This window comes from Ailuropoda melanoleuca, chromosome 16 (genome assembly GCF_002007445.2).
Source record: "Ailuropoda melanoleuca isolate Jingjing chromosome 16, ASM200744v2, whole genome shotgun sequence".
Classification (NCBI taxonomy): Eukaryota; Metazoa; Chordata; class Mammalia; order Carnivora; family Ursidae; genus Ailuropoda; species Ailuropoda melanoleuca.
The window spans coordinates 3,460,199-3,474,575 of NC_048233.1; the positions used below are offsets into that span (position 1 = coordinate 3,460,199).

Consider the following 14,377-nt stretch of genomic DNA (forward strand, 5'->3'; position numbering starts at 1 on the left):
TTTAATTTAACTTCTTGACGGAAACAGTACCCTCACCTGTAAGAGGAAGCGGTTGGACTGACTAAGCTGTCTGCTTCCAGGCCTGACATTTGGGGACCCCGTGCCTCCGTGTGATGGTGGACAAGGCTCCCTCAAGCCTTGGGGGGTGCGGGGGAGGCCACTTCCAAGCCCGGATGTCTTAGAAGGAGAAAGGATTGGGGGTTCTGGGGGGAGGGAAGTTGGGAATGTGGGAATAGGAGCCAGCTGCCCTGGTGGCTTCCTGCCTCCCCGCGGCTAGTTCCCACAACTTTTCCACAGCCTGCTTGGAGGTTCTTTATGGTCATGGAAGCAGGAAACACAGAGGTGCTCAGGGCTAGTGAGTGGGGCTAGGGCGCCTGGTTCTCTAGGGAAAGGAGCCACCCAGACCTGCAGGAGGGATGGGGGGACAGGGTGAGGAAAGAGTTTCCATCTGTCCTCCTCATCTCCTGAGCCGAGTTCCCTCATCCTCCAGCCTCTTCCAGAATGGAATTTTCCCAGTAGGACCAGTTCTGACTCCAGGCTGGGACAACATGGGGCCTCTCTCTGGACCTGGCTCCTTCCTGGGAAGGGGAGAGGAGCAGATAAGAGTTCAACCTGCAATTCCAGGCCATGGGGCTCTGGCGGAGCCCCATGTTCTGGAGGGAACACGTCCCCTGCCCTGTGAAGTGTCTCTCAGGCCAGACATGCCCAGTGGTGGCCTCTGCGGGCCATGCTTTGCCCTGGGATGGAGAGCTCTCCTGAGTTCCCTCTCCCCGGGCACTCCCCATCTGTGGCCCTGGCTGCTCTCTTGTACTTCAGGGGCTCACTCCGTGGGTCGGAGGAGAGGGGGAGCCAATGGCAGGTGAGGAGAGCAGGTGAGGGGGCCTCCTGGGCCGGCTGTCGGCAGCCCTAAGGGAAAGCAGCCCTGAGCCTCGGACTGGCAGAGCACTGGCGAGCTACGGAACAGTGAGGCGTCCTCCCGAGCCGGTTTCCACAAGCCATCTGACAATAGTGGCCACAAGTGTCTGCTGCCAGGCTTCCTCCCTGGGCCCGGTCCCTCAGCCCACAGGTCTGCCGCCTCCATCCCCATGGCTTCCTTCAGGGCAGCTCAGTAAGACACCCGGGTGGGTAGCAGCTTGTTTTCATCCTGGGGGCCAACATTTGTCGACTGATGGTGACCCCTGGAAAGCAGTGGTCAATTAGCCACATCCGTCAAGGCCGGGGGAAAGAAGGCAGGCGTGCCAAGGCCTGCGGCAGCCTTCTGCCAGCCCCACAGGATGAGAGAGCGACCCTACCATGGTTTTGTGTAATTCACGCTGAGGTCAGAAAAGTTGCCAACCCCGGGGTCTTGTGGGTAATAGGCCATGGAATCCATCCTGTTATTATTTTAAATGGCAAATCTGAGTTTCCTTGGTGTGGGGTGACAGGGAGGCCGTGGACAGAGGGCTCCCTGCAGGCCCACTGGGCCGTGGGGTGGGGGGCTTCTCTGCACCAGGAGTCAGAGCCATACAAGAGCCCTTGCTCAGGACCGTAGCCCCCCCACCCCGGCCGGCCCCCAGAACTGCCGAAGGCCTGCGTTCAAGCCACCTCCTTTCCCACTGAGGATGACGCCCATCCGTCTGCAGTTTTCCAGAAGAAGCCTAATTTTACTGCTTCCTTGGTCAGGGTGGTTCTTTAAATGCGTTTCAGTAAGATACAGTCAGACTTGTCACGTTAGGACGTTCACAGACGAGGGAACAGTCCTGTGGCAGAGCGTCTCGGTTTCTGCTTCCAAATGCCGTGGTCGTTCCACTGTGAGGACATGGTCTCTGAGCTGCTCCCCTGCCCTCGGACGTGACCTTGACCTTGTTGCAGTTGCCAGAGGGCAGAGGGCTTCCTTGACTGTTGACCCCCTCCCCATCACGTCACCATTCGCTCTGTGAAAACGGCTGGTCCGTGTGTGTGTTTGGGACGGCACCACTCAGTGCGAGCTCCTGGACGGCAGGAGCCTTGTCCCATTCACTGGGTGCCCCCCGCACCCACCCCAGTGCCGGGGGCTTCATAACCTTGCTGACTGCTCCCTGACTTCTCACACCGGTGTCCTGTTCTGGCCCATTGCTCTCAGGTCCCCCTTACTGGAAGCGTTCTAAATCAATGGCTGGGGAGTTGCCCCCTGCTAAAGGGTCACCACCAGGGAGAGGCGCTGGCCGACGGACCCAGGGGGCTTCTCTTAGAGCACCGTGGGCTTGCTCTCTCTACTGGAGAAAGGGCCGTTCCTTCCAGAGGACCTCAGGAGGATGGCGGCGCCGCCCTGCGTTCCCACACAGCAGCAGCCCTTTTGGCCTTCGGCCCTCTCCCAGGCCTGGGCTGAGCTGGGTCCCCTCAGGGGTGCTCTCCAGGGGCCTGTCCTCAGATTCCTGGGTCAGAGAGTTCCCAGGATGGGACAGGTCATAGCTGGCCCCAGACTTCTCCTGGAATTTCCCGTTTCCTGGAAGGAGGGTGAGGTCACGTTCCTTTTCACTTCAACTGGGGATAAAGGGCCCCAGCCTGGGGAGCTGTCTGGATTTCTGGGTGTTCAGAGTTCTGGTCACCAGGAGAGCGGGTCATCCTCTTTGCAGGTGTCCTCAAACTGGCCGCCACTTTTCTCCCACGGCGCAGTGTCTCTGAGGCCTTGGCTTTGCTAGAAGGCTCTGTCCTCTCCCCCGCCAGCTTGTCTGTGAAGCCCCTGTCCATAGTGGTGCATGCTCGCCCAAGCCTCTTGTCTCTCTCCCCAGCCCTGATGTTATTGTTCTCTCCTGCAGCATCTGGGCACCCCTCTGCCACCCACAGAAGTCTGCCCCAACACCCTGGGTGGTTCCATGCACCTTCCCTGATGATGTTCCTTGCACTTGGGCCTATTGCCCCTCCTCCTCAGGAAGGGCCCCCCCCCGGGCTTGTCAATCCAGACCCGTGATTAGAAGGTCAGGCTTCGGAAGCTGATGATCAAATGTGGTCAGTGGGACCCTGGGCCCCCAACTGGCCCCTGCTCTCCAAGGCAGGAGGCCAAGCAGGGCAGATGGAATCCTGACCCCTCATCTCCCCCTCTGCCGGGATGCACACTGGCAGTCGTGGGGGCTTCTTCCCTCTAACATGGCCCCAGGCTCCATGGTTAGCGGTTCTCTTACCTGGCTAAAAGGTGCGTGCGTGTGCATGCAGTGTGTGGGGGGGTCAGCTCTCTGGCCCTGCACCCCCAGCTCTGAGCCATCCGATGACCCCCCCACACCCAAGTCTCCTTTATTTCAGAGGGGGCTTCTTCACCATGTCCCGTGGTGGCACGGGGGCACCTCATCCTGGGGTCAGGGGTGACACCACTGTGGTCAGAGGAGAGCGGCCTGGCAGTCCCGCTGCCCCTCAAAGCCCTTAGGGCTGAGGGCCGCCCAACATCCTCTGGCTTCGGACTCTGGCTGAGCAGACGCTCGGATTCAAGGTAGGGCCTCCCTCTGAGACAATGAAAGAAACAGAACCGACGCAATTTGCTCAAGTGACATATTTCAATATAATCTCTAAAACTCTATGAATTGAACAGATAAAATACCTCTGGGCTATTTTGTTACAAAATATTTGCCATTTGGATTTGTTGCTGGGTGCAGCCACCCTGCCTTTCCCTAGAGAGGCTTCTCTCCAACGGGATGAAGGGGCAGATGTGGGGGGGGTGCAGCAAGAAGGTCTGTACAGCAGGACACAGGGACAGACGGACAGATGGCTACCAGGGAAGCCTATTGGACACAAAGAGACATTCTGGCAGGCTGTGGGGGCACAGGTGCGGTGGGGGTCAGGGGCCCAGGGCTGATCAACAGGCGTGCCTTCAGAGGCAGGCAGGCTTCCAGGGCGCTCCCAGGGCGGGGGCTTCCTCCAGCTTTCACGGGGGACTTGGCCAAAGCCGTGTGGGAAAGCTAGTTATCGTTCCCACTCCCGGTTCCGAGTTGGGGCCAGATGGAGACCATTGAGAAGGGGGCCCAGGTCCCCTAAAGTAAGGCCTATGAAGCTGATCCAGAGGGTCCACCCTGCAGTCACGGGGCGTGTACCCAGGACGCTGTGTCTGGGGGCCCAGTCAGCACTCCACCGCCCCCACTGCCTTGGGGAGCAGGGAGCCCAAGGGCACCTCCAGCTGGGCCCTCTGGGAGGGCTGGGCCCTGACGCAGCAGCCACCATGGGGAGGAGGATGAGGCTTGTCCCAGGTCATTGGGGATGAAGCTCTGGGGACAGGGACAGAGGTGGGTCCCAACCGTAGCCTGTTGGCTGATCAGAGGACAGCAGTTAGAGACAGTGGGAACTCTGGCTTTCCCGACAGTGAGGGGGGCCATCAGGGATTAAAAGCCCTTCATAGCTCAGGCTTGGCTCCATGTGTTGCCGAGCCCAGGCTGGTGTGCCTCCTCGACCCGGCCTCCCCGTGCTGCCAGTGGGGCCCAGGGAAGCCATCCCAGTGACAGGGGGGTAAGCCCCTTCCTGGGGAAGGGACCCTGAGACGTCTGAGCATCTGGGTCCTCAGAGAGAGGCTCCAGGCAGTGCGGGCCCTAAGACCGCTGCTGGGCCACACCTGGAAAGTCAGGGCTGTGGCGGGGGGTGGGGGGCAGTCTGGCGTGCCCATCAACAGGGAGGAGGGCACTTTCCAACCAGACACACTGCATGAGCAGGTGACAGGGGCCCGGCGGTTGGGACTGTGAGCCTTCTCGGTGGCCCCTGGCACTCACGGTCCCCACCCAGTGAACACACATCACCATCTCAGAGCTCCTGCTCCTTAGCCTCCCTGCCGCCCAGTGTAACTACCGCTCTCTTCCGGGGTGGCCCCTCATTCGAGGGTCATCCAGTCCCCTCTGAGCACCCCCCACACCTGCTGTCTAGGCCTGCACTTTTTAAGGATGATCCCTGCCTTGGCCAAGGGCATCAAAGGTGACCGAGTCCGCGTGCTCCATCTGTCAGCCACTCTGCTCCGAACGGCTGTGACCGAAGCCACCTGTTACAGGGAAGGCACAGGGGAGGGGCCAGGGCAACAAGGACAGGAGATCAGCTGGGCAGCCACCGTGGGAGGAGGCAGCAAATTGGCCACATGTTATGGAAACTGGGCTGACAAAGACAGAGCCAGAAATAGACTCACTGGGTGACATCATATGACGTCTGGGTGACTGCACACACACATTCGAAACTAGGTCATCTGGAACCTCTGAGAGTGGGAGAGGACTCCGCGCCTCCAAGCCAGCTCCGGGCACTCCCTCTGGGCATGGGGTAGGTGTCGGGGAGAAGCAGATTCACTTTAGACCTGGCCACTATTCACTTGCATCTCTTGGCAGCCTTTGATAATGGGCTCCAAGTGGGAGGGGACCCTAACGAAGGACAGCAATGAACTCTTGGCACAGGACCGGAGAGTCTGGCCTGTTTGGGACAGACACTTCCCGAAAGGGCTGGGATGGGGGCAGGCCGCGGTAGTGCCCAAGGACTTGGAGGCCGGGCTGCCTGCGCTCCGTGGGGCCTCACAAAAGTGGACGCTCTGTTTCTGGTGGGCCCTGGGGAGATCAGTGAGCCCCGCTTGGCGCTCCTGTGCAACTGGGAGGGTGTAGGGGCTCTTTCAGCCATGCCTACTGGAGGCAGGTCTGGCACCTTCCTGGAGGAGGTGTGGGGAGGGGGACTTAAAGGCTGACGGGCTAGTCGGGGAGGCAGAAGGGATGCCAGTGCCTTTGGTGCACCTGCTTTTCTCACCTGCTTCTGTCTCCAAACCTCTCATGGAGGCCACGGAAGTCATTCAAGAGGGAGCCCTGACTTGGGTCCGAACCCTACCTCTGCTGGCTGTATCCGTCCCTGGCCAGACCCCCGCCGCTTCTCCCTGGGTCTGCCTCCACGTGGGAAGAACGCGGTTTGTATGTGTGTTTAAGTCTACGGCCCGTGCACTTCGCATTGGCTGGGGAATATCTGGGGCCAGAGAACTAAGAAACTCTTTTAAAAGGTGCATTTTGTGGATATATGACCTCACGATTCCATAGCTCTGCTGACTTGATCTTGAGAGAGCTGGGAGTGGTCCCCCCTTCCCTCTTAACTTTCTCAGAACTTTCCTGAAGTCTGAGAACCCTGCACAGGCAGGGCCCAGCTCCTGAGAAAGCAGGAGAAGGCCCTGGGAGGAGGGGGAGGATGTGGCCAGGACAGCCAACATCCCTGGGGGTGGAGGACCAGCCTCCTGAGGCGGCTGGGCTTGGGGGCTGCAGCCGAGAAAGCCTCCCACCCATCGCACTCCCTACGCGGCCTGAGGCCTGGGGCCTGACAGACTCAGGGCCAGGAAGCTGGTTAGGCCCTCAGCTCCTGCTTTCTTCAGTCTGTGGTCCTAGTGGCCAGAGTGGGTAGCAGGAGGAAGAGGAGGCCTGCACGTGCCTTGCAGGAGGAGTGAGGTGCTATGTCCAGATTCAGGCAGAGGTGCTCAGCGGCCTAAGGGAAGCATGATGGGGCGGGGCAAACCCAGGTGCCCAGGATTGAGATGCTCTTTCCAAAACAATGGTGATCAGTGACCAGCAGTGCCTCGTGCCAGGGCATGGGGAGCAGCAAGCGAGGGGGCGGTTGGGGCTGCTGGGTGCAGCTGCTCCACATCAAAAAAAAAAAAAAAAAAAAAAAAAAAAAAAAAAAAAAAAAAAAAAAAAAAAAAAAAAAAANGGGCCACCCAGGGGTGTGGAGCCACAGGAGTCGGAGGAGGACGAGGCGTAGCAGGAGAGGGCCTGGCTCAGCAGGGGCTCCATACGGGCTAGGCAGGGCTTGTCCAGGACAATGACCTTGACAATCTGCTGGCACTGCACCAGAGTCCCAGGGGGTGTGGGTGGCAGCGGCGGCAGCGGCGGCGGGGGCTGCTCCCTCAAGGGGCTAGGCTGCGGGTCTGGCGGTGGCGCCGGCGCTCCCCTCTCGGCCCCCAGCCCGGGGTTGTGCTGAGACGTTTGAAGCCTGTTGTGAATTGACACCTAGTTTAGAAACAGCCAGAGAAGCATGAAATGTTACAAGACTAATTCCCAGCTGCTAGGACTGGCTACCCTGAGCCTCCCTTCCCAGCCCTTTCTCATCTCCTGTGCCCCTCGGCTGCTCCCAGCCCTCACTTTGAGCCGCCGGCCACCTCCCCATGCGCCTGGAGGAACCCTGGCTGCTGAACAGAAGTGCTGCCCTGGATGTGGCTGGGGGAGCCTTGGCTCTCAGGCCTGGCTCCTCACCTGAGAGATGGACACCTGGATCAGTGGTCCCTAGGGCTCTGCAGGGCTCTGCAGTCACATCTCATGGGGAAACCTCTCTCGACTTCCCTCTCCACTAACCTCTGATCTTAGAAAACAGGGTAATGGTCTTCGACCTCTCTCTGCCTTCCAGGGCTGTGGTGAGGACAAAGGGAGACCAGACACAGGGATAGTCAATCATCTTTGAGCCTCTTAAGCCCCCTCCTCCCTTTGTTAAAGGAGAAGCTTCACCGGCTCTGTCGGGTCACAAAGGCAGCCAAACCCAGAATGCCAGGGACCCCTGAAGGGGCGATCTGGACCTACCCTGTCCTAGATTTCCCCAAGGCTAAAACCATGAACCTGAAAGCAGCCCAGACAGCCAGGGCCAGGGCTCAGTCCCCAGCTGTCTTTCTGGGCCAGCCTGTGTCCTGGTTTAATTTGTCCCACTGTAGGAGGGGTACTCAGAAAGGACTCTAATCTTTATGCCCTCCCTCAACCCATGGAGGTCACTGTGAACCAGGCCGGCCTCCTCTTGCTAGCAGGGGGAGGTTGAGGAAATGGGAGGAAGGGAGCTAGAGCCTTCTGGGCGGTGGGGGAGGGGGGGTATTTCCTCACCCTCTAGCTCCCCGGCTGCACGTATGACATGCCACAATCCCCTTCTAACACCTGGCCCTCTGTGGTGACTGAGACCTTTCACTCTGAGGATGCATTCTACTGTCCTTGGATACCACCACCCAGGACCGGCTGCTCAGAGCACAGAGGGGGACATGGAGGCTGCTGGGGAGGGGTCTCGATTGCCAGGCTGAGACCAAGATGCCAAGCTGAAAACTATCTCGGAGCCCTACACTAGGGGACCCTAACCCTATTCATTGGCAGAAGGTGCAATTTCCGGGACCCCCCTTCTGGGCCTGTAGACTCCCCATGGGCTGCTTCCCTTTCCACAGTCCCCCAAGCCCCGGCTCTGTCTGCCCTTCGGGGTCCACAAACCCTATGTGCTCAGCACATTGAAGGCTTTCCTCTTCGCTCTCAACCTCCAGCCTTGGCAGCATTTTCTAGGCTGAGATCCACCTCCCGCCCCAAGCAAATGAAGGAGCTCCCAAGTCCCTCAGTGCCCTGCTGAGACACAGGGCAGGCAGAGGGCATAGCTGGGGCCCACCTTCCTCTTGGGGAGCCCTCTGTGGTCCCCACTCTGGCAGAAGACCTCTGCCCCCCACTGCTGCGGGGAACTGGCTCCTTTGCCCAGTTATTCCCCAGGAGAAATGTGGCCTAGACAGTGGGGGCAGGCCTTTTGCACTCCTGCTCCCCCAGATTTTATAACTAACATCCAGCTGCCTTGGTCCAGACACACTGAATTTCCTTTTCCTCCTGCCCACCTGTACCCCTCCCCCACGCAGCCCACAGCTCTTGGCTCATCTTCACCTCCTCCTCATCTCTTGCCTTCTGATCCCCCCTCCACTGTCTGCACTTCCCCCCTCTCCACCCCAGCCTGGATCCCTTGACTTAATGGTCAGTAAGTGAGAAGCAGTAAGTGACAGCAAAACATTCATTCTGACCCCCTTCTTACCTCCCTGCAAATGAAAGAACGGAAAGAGGGAGAGAAGGGGGGAAGAGAGAGAGAGAGAGAGAGAGGATGGCTCATGAGTAGCAGGTCAGAACAGCTCAGAGAAGATGGAGAAGCACCGGCCAGAGGGGCTTGGCCAGGCAGTGACGGAGACAGGGCAGAGGACGAGAGAGCTTGGGGTCCAGCTGAGAGGCTGGGGGCAGCGAGGCTGCTCTCTGTGCAGGGGAGCAGAGGCTGGCAGGGCCCCGGGGCTAGCTGGGGGTGGCAGCCTTGCAGATAGCCACATGGCCCTCTGGCAGTGTGGGAGGGGAGAACGGGCCAAAGATGGCTTGTGCTCACTAGGTAGGCCAGGCTAAGGCAAAGCTGGGAGAACACACCGGAGGGCTGGGGGCTTTGTGTGTTTATCTGCAAGGCTAGAGGATGGGCAGCCGCAGGAAGATGGGGGGAAGAGGGGGCAAGGGATGGAATACCCACCCTGGGGGCTTGTCAGCTGCTGGGGCGGGAAGCTCCTCCGTGTAAAGGTGCCTCCTCCAGACACAGGTGTGTGGGGGGTGGGGGCCATGGGCAAAGAGGGGAGAAACTGGGCTCCCCTGGGGTATCCTGGTGGGCAGGCGCCTCCCTCCCTCTAAGTGGGGGCTCCTCCAGCTTGGGGGGAGCTGGGAAAGGAGGTGTCTGTGTGAGAAGCTAGTCGTCCCTGGAGGCCTGCCAGAGGAGCGAGGGGGGTTCACTGGCATGGGAAGGGAGCAGTGGGGGAGGACTGGGGCCCAGTGAAGCTTATAGGGGCCCCTGAATGCCCTTCCCCCAGGTGACACTTGGGGGCTTGGCAAGGACTAACTGCAGTAGCGACCTCCCCAGCCTCTCCCTATGTGGCTTGAGGGGGGCATCCTCCTCCCCCACGGACAGTCTTCAGTTACATCTGCTCTCCTCCCAGGGAAATCCTGACGGTGACCCAACCCTGCTCTGCCTCACTGGCTCCCGCGCACAACCCTCCACCGTGGCCAGCTTTCCGAATGGACCAGCTGGTCCAGGGAGGAGCTCTCCCCTCTCAGCTGCCCCTGTCTCAGTTCTCTAACTGCCCCAAGACGCAGCTGGGAGGGCAGGCTTTGCGCCTGAAGCGGTCCCTGGGGCTGGATTTGAGGGGGGAGTCTCTGGACGGGTCCAGACTCCTGTGGAGGACAGACACACCAGGGGGAAGGGGATGGCGGCTTCCTTGATAGAGCATGTGTTGGGGGACCAGCGAGCAGTCTGCTGGGGAAGTGGGTTGGGGGCTACGGGCGGAGTCGCTATGGAGATAGTCATGGGCATCATCTGCAGGTGTCAGTCTGGGAGCTCGGCCTCGGAGGGCACACGGCTGGGGAATGGGCAGAAAGTGCTGTGGCTTAATTAGGCGCTGGAACAGTGGCGTTACCCATGCTAGCAGTAACTTTTAATTGTATCTCTTGAAATTGGTAAAATGGTGAGTCGGGCTGGGGAGGCATTGATTAATACCTGAGAAGAGAAACAACAGAGACAGTGAGAAGAAGGACAAGCGGGGGCTCGGAACCACTCACCTGGGCAACCAGGCCTCCACTTACCTCCACCGTGCTCTCCACTGGCTTCTCCCCGAGCGCTGCTTCCCTTTTGGCTTTGAATGCAAAGAGCACAGGGCTCACTCTCTACCCGCCGAATACAGATCCCTGACTCTCCCAAACACCGCCCCTGCTTTGCCCCCCCGACACCAAGCATCCTTGCAGTTAGCCGGTGTGGATGGAAGACCGGGTGCCATGCCATTCCTGACCGAGACACAGCCCCCGGGCAGGTGGACCAGAAGGCGGAGCCCAGTTCTGCCCCTTGGTCGCTGTGTGACCTTGGGCATGTAGACTAGAAGATCTCTGAAGGTTTTTAAGCGAGCATTACTGAGTCTCGTTTACCCACAGTCAAAGTCGCCCTCATAGGGACAGTGAAAGTTGGTTTTGAGGTGCCCTTGGTTCTTGGCTCTCAGAAACACAAGGATCCTCTGCTGTTAACCTGTCCCTTTCAGCCACAGGCCCCTTGAGGGAGGGGCCGTGTTCCTTGTGTGCTCCTATCCCTGCCACTTAGCTCAGCGGCGGGCAGTCAATGAGCGGAGGCCCGTACAGCACTCACCACAGGGCCTGACATGGGAAGCGTGGCTGATGCCGGCTGGGAGATTGCTACGGGGCATTCTGACTGGCTCGGCACAGCACCAGGGACCCCGCCGACCTCCAGGGACAGTGTGGTGGCTTTCTCGGGCTTGGTCACTCCCGGTTGCCACCCCCACCCTCAGCAGGCCTCCCAGAGGCCCTCTGCTGGAGCCCCTCTGACTGGTCACACACTGTGGGCACGTGTGTGCGTGCGCGTGTGTGCACATGCACTCACATGTGCACAGGTTCCCTTGCTGTGCTCATCGCTCTGCTTTCTGCAGCACAAGAGGGAGCTGTGCCATTGTTTGGGACCGGGGAGAACCCCACCGGGGAGGTGACTCATGGACCAGGCCCTGGAGACATGCATTCTGGCTTGACCAGGGGGTACAGCTTCCAAAAAAGGCAGGCAGGGCTGCAGAGTGGGGTGGGATGTCAACTAATTAATCACAGCTGAGGTTTGGCTCCAGAGTTTACACAGCTGTGCAAACAAGCAGCGACCCGTGTACCATGACCTTATAGAAATGAAGGGGCCAACTGAAAAATCAGGCAGGGTGGAGAATTATGAATGCATGATGACAGGTCAAACCCACACGCAGAAGATGACATCAGAGTGAGAACCTCCGTGCGGCTAAGGAAGCCCCAGGTCTTGCTTGGAAAAGGAATCGTGTCTCCCAGGGGAGACTGAGTGCTGTGATGCCGTCTGTCCCTGCATCATGGTGTCATGGCTGTCACCGAGGGCTGGGGGCCAGCATGAAACCCACCAGAGTGTCTCGGCTCAAGCAGCTGCCTTGCTGGAACCCTGGTCTTCTAGTGCTTAGTAGGGGGCACACAGCAGGCACTCGATAAGTGTTTGTTAAATGTAAGGATAAATGGCTAAATTAATCAGTGAACTGTTCTGGATGCTTTACTGGGGGTCTGTTGGGATGGGAGTTAATTCTCATGCCATCTCTCCCTCTGATTTTTATGTGGGACTGTAGAATGGGGGTGGACGGGACTCTTCCCATGCTCCCTGGGGGCGGTGGGCGGGGCTGGGTGTGGTAAGGTGAGGGCCAAGAGGTAGAAAATAGGAAGATGTCAGTGGGAGAAAGGAAGCAGGTCTAGAGAACACGGCTAAAGGTGATACAAAAATCTGAAGTTGACTTGCTTCGTCTGGAGTGAATAAGTCAATTTGAAGAAACCATCTGGGAAAGTGGGTTTGAAGGTTTATCTGGATTTTGGGGTGGGCTGACTCTGGCCTGGAGCACCTGTGGCTCATTAGGGAAAGAAACTGACTGGCCGATCAAGATTTCCAGACCCCTCTGGCCACCCTCCTTACCAGGCTCCCATCCGTAGGCAGTTTTTCTCATGCTGTTTCTCTTTGCTATACCTCTCACCCCTGAGTGAACCCCAGCAGTCCCCAGGGAGGCTGGGTGTGGGGTGAGTGGGTGGGAGGCTCCCCCACTGGGACAAGGTTTGTCTGGGCTCTTGGCCTAACTCCTCCAGGGAGGACAATGACATTTCACAGGGACCCAGGGCCTTAGGGCTGCATGTAAATGGACACGTTCCTCTCTCGCAGTCCTCCTCACTCCCACTACTAAGGCCCGTGAGATTAGCCTGGAGCTCCGAGCAGATGGAAACGACCATGGGAATGAGCACTTCCCTCACCCCAATTCCCCAGGAACCCAAGGCTGGGGGCAGAAAGTGGCCTCTGTGTGGGCCCAGGGCCATCCCAGGCCTGGGTCTGGGACTCTGGAGCAGAACCAGGGCTCACCTGTAGGCGATCCGTGCTTTGACTGCGGGTCCACCTGCGCCCCGCTGGACTTGAAGGAGAGCGTCTTTGCCCCTTGCTGCTTCTCCAGCTCCCCTAGAGGGCAGAGAGGAAGCCAGCCTCAACCAAGGTGAGGTGGGAGGGGAGTGAGGAGAGAGCAGGAAGCAGGAGAGAGCAGGAAGGGGAGGGGGGGAGCTCCCTGACACGTGCTCTAACACGTGGCCTGAGTCTGGCACCCCACTTCACGGCAAGTAAGAGACCCACTAGAACCTCAGTTTCTTCATCTGTCTGTGGGGATGCTAACAGCTGCTCCTCTGAGAGGCAGCAGAAGAGGCAAAGAAGAGGGCGGCAGAGGGCCTGTGTTTGAGTCCTGGTTCTGGGATTTCTTAGCTGTGTGGCTTTGGGCAAGTTACTTAATCTCCCAGTGCCTCACCCGAGGGGACAGCAGTGCTGGCTTCTAAGTGTTGTTAAGAGGATTACACGAGGAAATGTACCAAAACCCTTTAGAACGAGGCCCAGCTCGTGGAAGCGCTCAGTAAATACTGGCTTTTATGACAACATGGATGAATCACCTGGCACAGCGGACCTCGGTGATGGCTGGTGACGGCGGGTGACGGCCAGTGGGCCCACCTTGCCCCGGGCAGGACAGAGTCCACCCAGCTGGCTAAGCTCCCTCAGGGAGGAGATTCCCCACCTGAGGATGTCGGTGCTGCCCAGCCCGCAAGGCCAGGGCATCCGTCTTGTCCTCAACCTTGATTCCTCTCACTAGACGGGAAGCCTGTTCCAGTCATGTTTAAATCACTCCTTCAGTGTCTCTTTTCCAGGAGACATAACTCAGGTTCCTTTTATTAAAGCCGCTCTCCTGGGTCCCACTTTCTGTGTCCCTAGTCGTCTATAATCCAGGGACACTGGCCAGCAAACCTCCAAACCAGCATGGCTTGTCCTGACTGCCTGAGTCACACCATCAGTCAATACTTCACACGCTTCCTGAGCGGAGGGCTGTCCCTCCCTGGAGAGGCCGTCTTGGCTTTGGAGAAATTAGCATCGTAATTACAAGCAAGGCCTCTGAGGAACTTGGTGCAAATCCTGTTTTGTCACTGACTGTGTGAACTCGGACAACCTCCTTCAGCTGTTAGACTCACTTTCCTTATTTGTAAAATGAGGACAATCCTACCGGCCTCATGGAAAGTTGTGGCAAGGATTAGATAATAGAAGAGGTCCGGCACATGCCTGGGGCTGGGCACGGAATAAATGGGAGCTCTGCTCTTCTCATTTCTCTTTTTCTACTTCCTTCCCTCCCTGCCTCCCTGGCCTGTGCTTCATCTTTTCTTAGCTGTTGCTTCCCCTTCTCTCCATCTGAAGAGTAAGACCCAGATGTGAGTCTCTCCCCCTGCTCCCCTGCCCTCTGGACAGCGGGGGAGGACATTCACTCTTGACAGACTGATTCTGGCACTACCTACGCCTTTGTACTTTGGGAGGGATGGGTACGCTGCTCCCAGGCGGAAAGGGGGCCTCTTTTGGCAATCCTCGTGCCCGTTGGGGCACTGCGTCTCCCCAGCGCAGGGCAAAGCCATCTGTAACATTCTGACAATGACAGAAGTGACCTTTCAGGGTATGTCTTTGAGAATGTTCAAGATCGGCAGCCAGGGTGGCATCTCTGAGCCTCCGGTCCCGCCACCGAGCTCAAGCATGCCAGCAGAGCGCAGTAGGGGGACTTACACCCCCTCCCCCCCGGAGCCGT

The 14,377-nt window shown here is 58.6% G+C and overlaps 1 protein-coding gene across 4 annotated transcripts in view; it reads right to left on the reverse strand.

Annotated features, from left to right (window-relative positions):
* Positions 1-6,730: 6,730 nt before the first annotated feature.
* IQSEC3 (IQ motif and Sec7 domain ArfGEF 3) overlaps positions 6,731-14,377 on the reverse strand; it is a 102,505-nt gene continuing 94,858 nt past the window's right edge. The window contains exons 12-15 of one of the 4 annotated variants that reach the window (XM_034645544.1): positions 12,640-12,732; positions 10,323-10,372; positions 9,223-10,236; positions 6,810-6,947 (exon numbers count right to left, since the gene is read on the reverse strand). In XM_034645544.1, the coding sequence (XP_034501435.1) occupies positions 10,162-10,236; positions 10,323-10,372; positions 12,640-12,732 (218 nt within the window). In that variant the 3' untranslated portion in view covers positions 6,810-6,947; positions 9,223-10,161. Of the gene's footprint in view, positions 6,948-9,222; positions 10,237-10,322; positions 10,373-12,639; positions 12,733-14,377 lie in introns of all 4 variants that reach the window. The other 3 variants (XM_034645545.1, XM_034645543.1, XM_034645546.1) reach the window with 3 other exon arrangements.